The 13,716-nt window shown below is 40.6% G+C and overlaps 1 protein-coding gene across 2 annotated transcripts in view; it reads left to right on the top strand.

The window, feature by feature from the left end:
- Nucleotides 1-2,419: 2,419 nt before the first annotated feature.
- Nucleotides 2,420-13,716, top strand: part of LOC112548417 (armadillo repeat-containing protein 1-like) — a 21,529-nt gene continuing 10,232 nt past the window's right edge. For both annotated transcript variants that reach the window (XM_025194160.1, XM_025194161.1), the window contains exons 1-2: nucleotides 2,420-2,613; nucleotides 7,503-7,594. In XM_025194160.1, coding sequence (XP_025049945.1) covers nucleotides 2,440-2,613; nucleotides 7,503-7,594 — 266 coding nt within the window. In that variant the 5' untranslated portion in view covers nucleotides 2,420-2,439. The remainder of the gene's footprint in view (nucleotides 2,614-7,502; nucleotides 7,595-13,716) is intronic.

Below are 13,716 nucleotides of genomic sequence, written 5' to 3'. Positions count from 1 at the left end.
TCGCCTGCCTGCGGGAGGGCGGGAGCGGTGCCCGCGGGGAAGCTGCTCCGGTTTGTGCTGCGCTGCGCTGGGGCTGGGCCAGGCCGGGCCGGGCCGGGCCGGGCCGGGCCGGCAGCCTGTGACCCCGGCCCCCCGTCTGTGGAAAGTCGTGAAGGCACCAGGGGCTGCAGGCGCCGCTCGGCCCCTGTCTGCCCACACTGAAGTCTCTGGGCAGCTCTCGAGCCGGGGAGTCAACCTCTCCGGACAGATGAGCAGTGCGGGGCTGGGCTAGGGTCAGTTCCCATGGGCTGGTGCCGCCCATGGGTGCCCCTTGCCCTAGCGGCTCTGGCCACGGAGTGACCCCACTGTGGGCAGACCTAGACTTCTGTGCATGGGGGTGCCCGTGGTGAAATGCATTCTGCCATAGAGTGCGACCCCTGGTTTTCTCCTGGTAAAAAGAAGCTTGAAGCATCAGTGACGCTCCAGGGGTCCAGGGCTGTGTTATGAGGTTTTAAGATTGAAGCAAAAACAAATGAAACATCATTGGGATGATCTAAAAGGCAATCTGCTGCGCTGTGAGATAGGAGGTTTGACACCAGGGGTAGGTGGCACAGCAGACTTGCAGAACAGGGGATAGTTTGGCAGGTGGAGCATGAAGGCTGTTAAAAGGAAAAGAGGATTTTTAACTTCTGTGGAGTGAACAGTTTAGAAAGGATCGGGCAGTTTATAATGAGCCGTGGAGTCGGTTGGCTCCCTTGGCCCTGCCTGACTGCAAATGTTGCTCTGCTGCTATGTGGTTAGTTTTAAATTTTGGGTGGCCCAGGAATCAAAGGAGGTGCAAGCATACCAGTGCAGCTCCTGTGGATCCATCCCTGGATCACGCGCCAGCAAGTGGGGTAGTATCATCTGACTTGTGGGACTCCTTGCAGGTCTGGAAGTTTGGTGGCAGGAGAGTGGTGGCAGCATTAATTGCAGTGACTTGGGAAACAATTAACACTGCTAATGCTCCCCCGCCCCCAAATTTCTGGGCCTGTGTGGAGCCCTATGGGCCAGATGACATGGTTTGTTGGGCTGGATTCATCCCACGGGCTGGAGGCTGAGCATCTCTGCTCTAGATTGATCTGTTCTCTTTCTGGTGTTTTGCCTTTTACAGAATAGAAATCATAATGTTTGCCTGTTTCTTCAGGTTTTATTTTTGAAAATTGTGCTTAAAATGCTTTGAAACTACAAAGTAATGACTGCATGAAACTTGTAGCTTATTTGATCTATATTAATTTTCTTGTCATGAAAAATTCACGTTTAAGTTGTTTGTGTTGTAAAGAAACATTAGTGACTTGAGTAGTTACCACCAAACTGACAGTCATGTTACAGGAAAAATTGTACCTACAAAGTTATGATACAAAATAGAGTTCTGCCATTCTCGCTTTTGTCTCTTTGTTAGTGTCTGTTTTCTATATCTGGTATCTCTACATGCATGATCAGTTTCTTACTAAAAAAAGTTAAGAGCTTTAACAGAAAAACAAGAGAATTAACTTTAAAATGCTCTGAACAGCATGCTGCCTTTTAAATCAAAATGGAAAAGTCAAATCAACAGTGTCTTTTTATTCATACTCGTGCATAAAAAGTACATGAGTTTGGTGCTGAGAAGATCAGGACCATAAATTGCACTGAGGGTTCAGTCTCAGCAAAACAATAAAGGCTCTTACCTTTTGATCTCACTTTTCACATTAGGTCCACTGTTGAGGGGTATCGGGAGTTTCTGGCTATGATGGGAAGTTTTATTTAAACAAACTTGTTAGCTTAACAGCATCAGACTAGTCGCCTTCATTTGAAACTGAGTTGGTTCTGCTTGACTCTAGTAGAAGCAAGTTGGGCCATGCTTTTTAAGAGGAATGGCTAGAGAGGGAATACCAGGAGCAGTTGAATTGGTGTTGGATTATAGAATTTTGATATGTAATTTCTGAATAAGATAAAACAGTGGAGATGCCTGATGGAAAGGTAAAAGTTTTGGCCTGAGATTTCTTGTTGACAGTAAAAATGTGTTACAGGATCAGGTAATGTGTGTTTCATTACAAATGATCTTTTTATAGGATATAGACTTAGAAACATACATTTCTATAGAGCAGTGTAAGCGACAGTGTAGTTGTAACAAAACAACTGATTCTTCACCTGTAAGTATCAATACTATAAACAGTATTTCACTTGAAGCTTGACAGGCCTAAAATGATATGTGGGAAACAAATCAGTTAAGCAAATAACTCGATATGTGTGAATTCTAAAATTTCTGTCTTAACAGTGTATAGGGACCTTAAGAAGAATTCTGTTTGCGTTTACACTTCTAAGAACAAATTGGGGCATGTTGTTCTGGATTGGCTATAGTTTAATCAATGACTTGTTAACAATGATTTTTTTATTAACGCACTTTTTTTTAACAGGTGTTTCTGTGTATGATACAGAAAAATGAACTCCACTATGAGTGAGGAGCCTGATGCTTTAGCAGTAGTTAACCAGTTACGAGATCTAGCAGCTGACCCATTAAATAGACGAGCTATTGTTCAGGATCAGGGATGTCTGCCTGGCCTTATTTTGTTCCTGGACCACCCCAACCCTCCAGTTGTTCATTCAGCTTTGCTAGTAAGTAATCTGATTTGATCAGTAGGGACTAAGGGTTGTGTTAATGGTGTGTTACTTGCATCTCTTTCTTTTTATGTATTTAAAAAGACAAATATTTGCTGTAACAAATTTTATGTGAGATTACTCTTGCTACTGTATTTTGCTTCATGATAAGTGCTATAAAAGATAATTTGTAGCAACATACTATGTGGAGATAATTCATGGAGTTTAGAAAGAAACAACTGATTATAGATAAAGCAAAGTTGTTGTGTTTTTCCCCCCCAGAATATGACCGTTTAACTTTGGGTTAAAAAGAGAAAAGCCAAAATTCAGCTTGTTGCATACAGATGTAGGAATGCATCTTGTGATGATGGTGCATTTGTGGTTCTGGATGGGTCATGTAAGCATTTTGAATCATAGAAAATATGGATGCAAATTATCTCAGGAGGTTATTTAGTCCATACCTGGGCCTCAAGGCAGGATCAGCTATCCCTAAACTATCCCTGGTGCACACTTTTTTCTAAGTTGCTCTTAAGTGCCTTCAGTGATGCATTTTGAGAGCAGGTGAACAATCTTGTGTCAAGATGGCAGGGGACTGAGGTCTGTTATGGTTGGTATGGGAGAGGAGTGTGGAATTTGAGCAACAGAAAAGCAAATTTATATTAAATCTCAGATAAAGCTTCCTAACTGTAAAAATGAGGTAACAACGTTGTCTAGGGAAGTTGTGGAATCTCCTTTGTTGGAATTTTTTAAGAAGAGACTGGGTAGGAACCTGACTGACAATTTAGGGGAGTGAATCCTACATCTGTAGTGGAGTCTGGACTAGATAACCCTTAAGGTCCCCTTGAAATTTATGATTTCACAGATTTTTCTCAGTCTCTCTATTCTAGTGCTTAACTTAAAACTGACCGTTTTAAAGTACTTCTTTATGTCTAACTGAAATTTTCTTTGCTGCAATTTAAACTCTGTAAAGTACTTCTCCCATTCCCAGTGAACACGGAGAACAGTTTACAGATCTCTTCGCTGCATTCATCTCTGACATTGAAACCTGTTGTTATGCTTTCTCTCAGTCTTCCTGTTTGAAGATTAAACAAACCCACTCTATATTTCATTGTAGCTGGGGGCCACTGGAATTCAGGCTCTGGTGGGTGGAAACGCGCCCTCTCTGCAAGTTTATCGGAGCCAATTTCAAGCTTTTCAGAGTGGACTCTCCCCTGCCTCTACCACTGAACAGCAACATGGAGGCTATTCTTTAGCTGTTTTAAGGAAGTAAAGCTCACCACTTATTAAACAATACCTTTTAAGTAAGGGGAGGGGGAAATTCCCCTCCACTTCCAGGCAGCAGCAAAGCAAAGCAGGTCTTGGGAGAGCTGTGCCAGGAGCGGGGAAGCCCTTGTGGTGGGGGCACCCTGTGCCTAAAACTGGACTCAGCTTTTTGGCTGAAGCCTTTCCAGTGCTGTGTCTTGCACTCAGCAGTCCTGTTTACACATGCCAAAAATGTAGTTTTCTGCTTTCTGTCCCCAGCAGTAGGACGTTGTTGGCTTGTATGTAGTTTGTGTTCTGTTATAGCTCCCAGATCTCTTCAGAAGTGCTGCTGATAGTGAGTTAATCAACTAGAATTCATATACCATACATAGACAAATTCACCAAACTATTTTGTTTCTCATCTTACTTCTCTCCACCCTTTAAAGAGTCAGATGAACAAAGAGAAGCCAAGCTGTCAGGTTTTGATTTTTTTTTCTTTAAGACATTAAAAATCAGAAGTGTGCCTAACCACTTTTCTTAAATTTTAGTAAGACTTTGAAAAATAGAAACTTGAAGTTAGGTTCCTGGATTCATATACAGGCTGTCAAAAAAGCCTTAAATCAGTAATGTACTTCAGTATATTTTTAGGGCACGTGTGAACAGTTCCATTGACCTCAGTGAAATAAATTGTGCACTTGTGTTTAATTACATGCTCAAGTATTTTGCTGAAAGAAAACTGATCCAAAGTTTATGACCTTTAACAAGTCTTTCCTCCAGTGGGCTCTGGATCCAGCTCTTTAATCACCTGATTTTCAAAAGAACTGACTCAGCAGCCAGAAACTCTTACTGAAATAAATAGGAGCTCCAGGTGTTTGGAACTTTTTATTTATTTATTTGTTTAGGCTTTCAGATACCTTGGTTTTAATATAATTTGTGATAGAAATTATCATCATCAGTAAGGGACTAACTGATCAAAAAATCTGTTCCTTTGAATCAAACGTTGGTGAAGGTGTTATTTAAATTAAAACTCTTTGGTGTCAAACAATAAGCAATGCAGTTGATAATCTAGTGTTCTGCCAATAGCAAAGTGTATGTTTTTAATATAGGTCTTTAATTCCAATTGCAATCTTTGCTGTCCGGTGGAGATTCACTCATACTAAATTAGACTTAAGAAAAAATGTTAGTGTTGGAAGGACAAACGTTGTCAGCAAAGGAAAGCAGTTGAAAGAATATGCTTTTGAAGGCTAAATACTTGAGAGAGAATCCCACTTAAGGAATGAGCAGACTTTCAAGCTATGTTATCAAGTTATGCAACATACCAAGTACTTGTGTAAAGGTCCTATGGTATCTGGATGTTATCAGCTTATTGTTCGTATATGTACGTATGAGAGAGAACCTGGAACCCCAGTAGGTGTACAGAGCAGAGCGCAGTATTGATCTTTACATATTTCCCCTAATCTGTTTACTCAAAGTACAGATAACAGTGGGATTGCAAAAGTACATTAAATAAATTGTGAGATTCAGATTTTAACCGCGAAAGTGTGGACATACGCAGTTGCTAGAAGTTTCTGGTCAGCTCTGTATCATAAACATCTACCTATAAACACTTGGAAGCAAAACTGGAGGCAGCAAATAAACACACACTTTAGGTTTGACTAACAGTAGTCTCAGGGCTCTAAATTGGATAAAAGCCAGATGAAAACTGTAAAGTCATTAAATGAAAGGCACTTCTGAAGTTCTGCTGCAGTCTCCTTAACCTTTCCCAAACTTTTCTCTTTTGTTGTTCAGGAGAGTGAGTGCAAAGCTCTTCTGTAGTTGTTGGAAATAAACTGAATTGCTGCTACCTTTAAAAGTTATGGAATCCAGAAAAATGAATTCAAAGGAAGTGTTAGCAATATTATCTTATACAGTAAAATCCCAGTTATCTGGCATGAGTGGGGAATGGGGGGTGCCGGTAACCTAAAAATGCCAGTTACCTGAGGCACAACAGTTTCCAGCGGACATGGAGTGGAGGGGCGGGGGAGGGGAAGAGGTGGTGCCAGTGGTGGTTGGTGGTGGCGGCCACCTTGTGTGAGCTTCCTGCCCCTGCCTGCAGCCAGCCGGCCAGAAATTCCAGTTAATAGTATTCTGATTACTCAAGTGCTGGATAACAGGGATTTTACTGTGTTTGGAAATCCTGTGAATAAGATGCATCTTAAATTTTATATTTTCAGCCCTTTCCTGAAAAGCCGTTGAAAAATTTAATGAAGAAAAAACAGATTTTAATCTTGAAGGCTGATATGTTGTGGCTGTGTCTGTATTCCCCACTACATAGCCTGGGACCACCACTGAGAAGTAATCTGGACTTGTGCTCCTACTTTGTGTACATTAAAGCCTGCCAATTAGGCAAAATATTGGGGTCCAGAGTACATACCCAAGCCCTGCTTTGTTACTTGAGAGAGACTGACGGTGGCACTGGGATGCTAGGTGCGTTGAAGGCTGACCCTTTAATGCATCTGAGCTTGGGCTGAAGTAGGAATGAGCATGTGGAGCTTGTGTTTTGGCCAGAAGACAGGATAAATCTAGCCAGAGATTTCTTTTGCGTGGTGGTATCCAGCATCCTTCCACCCCAAAAAGTGTCTTTTCTACAGTGCTCCCTTTCATTTTTTAACAACTTTCTAATACAAGGGCAGTGCATATAATGATACTGTCATTTTTCTATCTCAGTCTTTGATTTATTTGTTCTGTCTGAGGCTGCAACATCCATAGCATCCTCCTTGTGCTATTTTAGCTTGCAAAACTCCTCTTTGTAGCTAAGTCTCCAGCTATAAGAATAATTACATTTGTTGAAATGTTATCTGTGTAGACTTTTACTTGTTAGGCTGACGTTCCGAGAATTTTTATTCTTAAGTGTTTTTATTAAGTTTGGTCATAAACTTTGAAAATGTTGTTGGGCATGTGGAGAGTGAATAAATATAACATTTTCTTCTACTTAAAAAATCTTTAAAAAAAGTCACAGTTGATCAAGGACAGAAGGCTTAGGAGAAACCTCTTTTGCCTGTTGTGACAAATTATGTTTAACTTGGTTAAATTCTGGGTCAACTTTACAAATTTCAGCTTGCTTATCTGCACTATATTAACCATGCTAGTGGCATTTCTTACAACAGTCTTCCAGTGTGGAAGGTAGGTTACCTTTTATCTGTACTACAGCAGGAGGGCCAGAATGATCCCTTGCCACCTGACTCTGGTGTATTATAGGTAGAGATGCCCCGCCCCCAGAGCCCCCGGTGTCTGATTGCAGTATGGCACGGGGATAGCACCCCCTCTGAAGCCCCAGGCAGCTCACTGGTGTGACTCAGGGGGTTACCCCTGCTGCCAGATCCAAAGGCTTTGTGGACCAGGGCTAGCCTCCAGGGTGTAGGTTGCTGACCCCTCTTTTAGAGAGGCAGCTTGAGCACGCAGTTTGCTGCTGCTTTCTTGTATTTGTCTAACACCTTTACGATGTATCTGGACCATTAAAATTGCATACATGTTAAGCCTCCCACACTTTTTTTTTTTTTCTTTCACAGAACTATGAATTGTTGAAATGACTTAAAATGTTAACAACTTGAAATGTCAGAAGTAGAAATTAACAGAGAATGCTAGATGCAAAACTGCTAATTGCTATGATCTCCCACTTCTCTTAGGCTCTCCGTTATTTGGCAGAATGTCGTGCCAACAGAGAAAAGATGAAAAGTGAACTGGGTATGATGCTGAGCTTACAGACTGTAATACAAAAGTAAGTCTTGGGTGGGCTGCTACTTGTGGCAGTGGGTCATACTGTTTTGTGCAATGAGTTAATGTGAAATACAACTTTATTGCCTGGATTATATAATGGATTTCATAAGTGCTGCCTTCATTTGTTCCTCTACTGAGTTATATGGTTAAATGCAATGAAAAATATGAATTTCATGCAATATATCTAATACAGGGTTTTTTACACCAGTATAAGCATTCAGTTCAGAAGAGATTGCCTAGTGAGGAGAGTTGCTTGAACTGCTTTTTTCTGGCAGTATCCACAGATAGTCTAAATTAGTTAAACTTACATGGTCACTTACCCTTTTCTGACATTTCCACCAAAGAATACTACTTAGGGTAGTGATTTTGTGTTACAGAAAAACCTATCTCCTGGGATCTAGATTGAGGCCATAAACCCATTACACCAACCACCTTACCCATATATATTGAAATATTCAGGATTTGAACAGAAACTAGAGTTGAGAAGTTTCTTGCCCCCTTATTGGTCCTTTGCAGCTCTGATTCAGAGAAGCACTTGTATTTGATTAGTCTTAGTGGTCCTATTGAAATAATTTCATATGTACATTAAAGTGGGCTAGTATTTGAGTACCTTTCTGAACTGAGACCCAAGTAAGACCAAATGGAAGGATTTCTTAAGACCAGTGCCTCAGTTTGAAAAGTAATGAGATAACTACTAATTGGCTGAAAGACAAAAGTGAATAACTTGCATTCTAAGGATAGCTGGATTGGGGTATTTTAAGTAACAATCCTTCCTTTTATCCATTATCAGTGGAGCTGGTGAAGAGGTGAAATATTTTCATATAACATTAAACAAAATGCACTTGTTTTTAAAGTATGATGGCTCTCAATTTCTGGAAGAAATTTGATTTCCTGAAATTTGCCCAAAAGTACAGTTTAAAAAAAAAAAAAAAGGAAAAATATGCTTGGATCATCTTTTACAATTGGCTCAGTACCTGTAACACTGTTTCATCTAAAATTAAATGGTTCATGAAATTGTTCATCCTTGAGCATGTGCCTCAGCCACAGCAGGAGCTCTTGAGAAGAGGGTTAGAATCCTAGAAAAATCAAGCTGGACGTGACCTCAGGATGTCATGTAGTTTAACACTCCTGTGCAAGGCATGACCATCTCTCCTAAACCACTCCAGACAAGTGTTTGTATAGCCTGCTTTTAAATTTTCAAGTATACAAATTCCATACCCTCTCTATTCCAATGCTTCATGGCTCCCATAGTGAGAAAATTCATACAATTAGGCCCCCTCTTCGTGTTCAGGTAAAGATGCAATGGGATCTAATGCAAGATCCATACAATCAAGTGTGATTGTGGAATTGCATATTGGATCCCAGGCTCCCCCTGCACTGGCAAGAAGCAAGCCCCACGTACCCTTGAGCCTGGGGGATTGGGGCAGTCGATCCCCCAGGCATGGGGGTTTCATGCTAGAAGCCACTGTTGATGCAGGGGAGACTCTGCTACACTTGCAAATTAAAGCTCAGTAGCAACCAGATGTAAAGTTAATATGCGTTTCTGAGGTTTAACTTTATAGCTGATTGAAGTTTTTTATCATGTGATAAGTATTATGCACATGTAGCTGGTCTTAAGGTAACTGTGCAGTTAACCAGTTAATTGTGCAATACCTGTAACATGTAGAGGGGGCCTTATTCAACCAAAATTTCCCACATAAGCATTTAAATCTACCATCAGGCTCACACGCGTGGTGTCTCGCTATGTTAGTCTGAAGTCAGGCAGAGCTGGTGCCACCCTGTCCTACCTTCATCCTCTGTCTAGCCACCCTTCAGATATTTGAAGGCTAATATCAAATCTTGTCTTGGTCTTGTTTTACCCAGACTAAATAATCCTAAATCTTCCAACCTGTTCTTGTAAGTCATGTTTTCTTTGTGTCGCTTTCTGGTGGAGTCTTTCTTATTTATACAGGTATTTTTTTTTTAATCCAGTACTTAAAAATGGTCAGTTTTCTAGGTGAGGCCTCATCCCTGATGAAAAGCTTACTTAAAAAGCTAATTAAAAGTTTAAGGTCTTGGAAGTCTGGAGCACAATAAAAAAGCAATAAATTGCAGCTTGGGAGGAGAGATCAAACAATGCCTTAAGGTTCAGATTATTTAAGAAATCAGAAATGGGTGGGTATTACCCTAGAATGAGGAAAACTGAGGTAAGAAACTGAGGAAACTGGTTGCAGTCAATAGAATTTCTGATTAAATCAGTACTATATTCATTGCTTTCTTACACTTGTGTAGCATCCATCTTAAAGCTTTGTTAGGCTCTTTTGCTGCCACTGTGATAGTAATAAAGTTAGATGTATGCCCATGTGGGATAATGTGAGGGGCAAGGATTTTTTTGAGGTGATGCCTTTTATTGAACTAACTGCATGTTCTGCTTTTTCTTCTTATGTTGGATGGCTGTCATCAGATATTTTTAGTAATATGGTACAGTCTGCTGGATAGTAGTTAGGTTATCTCTTAGTTTAGTATGTCCTGTTTAAGTTGATCCCTTTTGGAGCAGGTTAAGTGAAGAAGATGGCATCTCAGGTTTTTTTTCCCTGAAGTTCTCCTGCATAGTTGTTGCATGTATGGAGTTGTGTGCATTAGCTAGAGGGTTGCAGGCGAGTCCCCTTGGATTGATGTTTGTTTCTTGTATAGGCTTAGAAATGTTGCTGTGTAGTCCATCTTTTTTCTTTAGATTGTGGATTTTCTACTGTAAGTTACAGATTTTGATATTTGCCCTATTGTGGTATCATTAATGATGTAGTTGTGATGATCCAGGAATTGAGAGAGGCAGGGATGTTTTGGGGGTAATATCTTTTATTGAACCAACTGCATGATAGTCCATATCTGACTTCTGATAGTAAGTGAGGCTGAATATTACCCTCCATTAAGGCTCAATAGTTTTTCACTTGTCATTTCTCTTATTTCCTCTTTTTCTCCAAAATAATAATTCCCAGCCCATCCCTTTCCATTATCCATTTCGCCAAACTGCAGGCTGCAGTGATGGTAGAGTGACAGCCATTTTTAAATCAGTCACATAACACTATTTTTTAGGCACATGTATGTCCTCCTGTCACAAACCATACAGCAGTGGGGTGTAGAGCTCAGCCCATGACAGGCACGTGCCCCCCCGGGAATTCTCCTGAGGTGCGTGCAGTGGTGGGAGACCCCCCTGCGCCCTTGGACAAACTGCCTGGGCTCTGACCATCCCATGATCTGCCTTGGGGCCCCACTCACCCCAGCCCCTGCCCCATTCCTTCCCTCCGTCCCTGTGGGGGCCTCAGTCTAACTCCCCCGCCCCCAGTTCTTTTTCCCTGATTGTACTTGTTGTGATGACAGTGCTCCACACGCTGTCTGCCTGCAGTCCTGGTTGCGTGCAGGCTCCGTGTCTGTCTGTATGCCCTTCTTCCCCCCACCCCCAATACAGTCGCCCGGAGCCTGCGCCTAAACTGCCTTGTGGCCCTCTGTGCTGCCCCGCATTTGCGGGGGGCTAAGCTGCTTATGTTTGCAACCCTTAAAAATCGCTGTGTGGGGTGAATTTTGTGGTTTCCACGCAGTCCACAAAATCGTGATTTTTCTCAGGGCCCTATCTGTAAGGTCCCACATTGCCCTGTCTTCTCCCTAACTTCAGACTAACATGGTTAACTGCTTTGCTTTGCAGACTAGGGAAGTGTTCTTCTGGGAGTTAGATTTCCCAAAACTTTTCAGAAAGCTCCAGCAGGCAAGAGAAGTCTTGACGAAGTGCCAGTCAACTCCAGTCGAGGAGAAATATGTGGCTTGTCTAGATAGTCTCCATGCCTTTCCCAGGACCATCACTGAAAAGCATGCTCTTTTTATATGCTCCCACTCAGTGCATACCAAATCCCGGAAAAAAGGCAGAGTAGCCAGCTGGGATCAGTCTTCAATGCAGATGCTTGCTTCCTGTCACAGCATGTGCTCATAGTTCCTTTAAGTCACCTATACTATTTCATTTTCATTTGCATGTGCTAAGTGAGCATTTGTGCTTCTTAGTAGTGGTCCCAGATGCAGGGTGAAGGCAATGTAGACATGCCCAGGTTCTTTAATTACAGCAAAAGCAGTGTAGCTTGTAAACCATCCATGTGTCAGCTAACAAGTGTCACAGTGCCACCTCTTTCTTTGCCCTTAAACAGGGAGCAAGTCTACACTGGTACAGAGATTGCAGGTAATGGGAAGGAAATATTTTCGTGGGCATGGGAGAAGTACCACATTTGCTAACTGTAATTCTATCTTAGTCCCCTTCATGCCACACTTAACAAATAATTGGTCCTGTAGAACTTTCAGTTCAGTTTTTTAACATTTATTATATAGTCCGTGGTTTATCTCAGCAGTGAAAGCTATTCCATTCTTTAAACTGGCTACTGGGCAGACTCGCTATTTGTTATTTCATAGTTAAGGACTCAAAAAGGAGTATTACAGTTGCTGTTACTTCATTTTACATTGTGTAGAAAAGCTGATCTCTTGCTATCCCAGAAATAACAGTAACCATTGGAGGTCACAGGTACTCTATGAAGGCTGAGGGCTTTGTATGGTTGATTCTTCTTTCCTTAAGAATTAAGCCCTTTGTCTTTCACAACCTCCTCCTTTCTTTTGCAGTTGAGAATCTAGGTGTCTTCAGGAGAGGGATGAACAAATATACTTAAATACCAATCTTTTATACTTTCTTCTTTGTAGTGTTCCAAGGTTGTTATAAGATACAAGTCCTATTATTCAATATGTTATAAATGCATAGGAAAATATTCCTCCAATCTCAAGAAACTTGCCATCTCTTCCAGTTGGGGGGGAGGGTCAGTGGGTGATGGGCATAGCAAGAGAGGGAGTATGTGTGTGTTCAAATAATTAAAAAAAAAAAAAAAAAAGAGGAGAAATGGAGAATTGCCTCAGAACAAAGTCCTTCAGTGTGTTCCAGAAGATATCAGCAGGTCTTTAATGTTAATCTTGTGTAGTCATTGGCTTTATGAATGGTATGGAGTACTTAATGTGTCCGTATGGACTTTATAAAATGTTATTAACTGCTTCCAGAATTAAAATTAATTAGGATTTATAGCCTACAAGGAAATATACTCATTTTGTGTTCAGAGTGAAAGTGACTCTTGTTGGATAGTAAAGGTCAAAGTTCACAGTTTTTTCATAACCTTTATGAACATCATAATGGTACTCTTCCAATATAACTAACGTGTATTAAAAAAATACTGATGGGGAATCAATATACCAAATAGCTCTTATTACAGAATGGCAAATTACTGAGTAAAATTCCAATTACTTAGCTAAAAGAGCTTTTCGAGATAGTCTTCCTTTGCCAGGATGTCAGGTTTAACAAGCTGAACTAAATCTAGCACATTAATCAGCTCTTCCAATTTATTACTTGCCTAAGAAGATTAGGGCAATTAATATGTGTTTAATTACACGGAGTCCCTTGCAGATATGGTGAAATACATGCACTTCTGTAATTCCAGACTTATTTAATTTTGGGTAGTCTTAATTACCTGTAGTTTTTGAAAATTTAATTATTCTCCAGAAGTGAAAAAAGTTTAGATTTATTATGTCTCTTTGACTTTACCTTTAGAAGTAATTCTAATAATATATGCCAAAACTAATACACTAAGAGATGCTCTATCACACTCGTTTTATCTGTTTATTGCATAAGTACTTATTTCTTCAGGTTTTTTTTTCCTAAAAAAAGTTTTCTCCTTCTCACCAGGACCAAATATTAGTTGGCAAGAAATCAAAATTGAATGTTAAGGGAGTACTGGGTGGGGAAAATGTTGGCCCCTAGTGTTAGCTGGAAGATACCCTTCAATTTCATACAAATAAATGTACAAATATTCACTTATTCCTGCATGCTTTTGATAACTTTTGGTTAAAATTTTAAACTTGCATTTTTGAAGGAATGCAGTCCAATAAATTCTGAAGTGTTTTATTTTTCTGTTCTGTATTTTTTTATAAAATCAAGGAAAAGGTTGGAGATGGAGTGATGGAAAGTCTGCTTCTTGAGGGCAAAACATAAATCGCTCATTTGTTGGGACTGCATATTAACAAATTGTTGCATTTTCTGTTAGGAAGTTTGTGTGCTTTCAGTGTTCTTGT

Source organism: Alligator sinensis, unplaced genomic scaffold (assembly GCF_000455745.1).
Source record: "Alligator sinensis unplaced genomic scaffold, ASM45574v1 scaffold1637_1, whole genome shotgun sequence".
NCBI classification, from domain to species: Eukaryota; Metazoa; Chordata; order Crocodylia; family Alligatoridae; genus Alligator; species Alligator sinensis.
The sequence above is the reverse complement of the archived record's forward strand: the minus strand, read 5'-3'. Positions and strand labels throughout refer to the sequence as shown.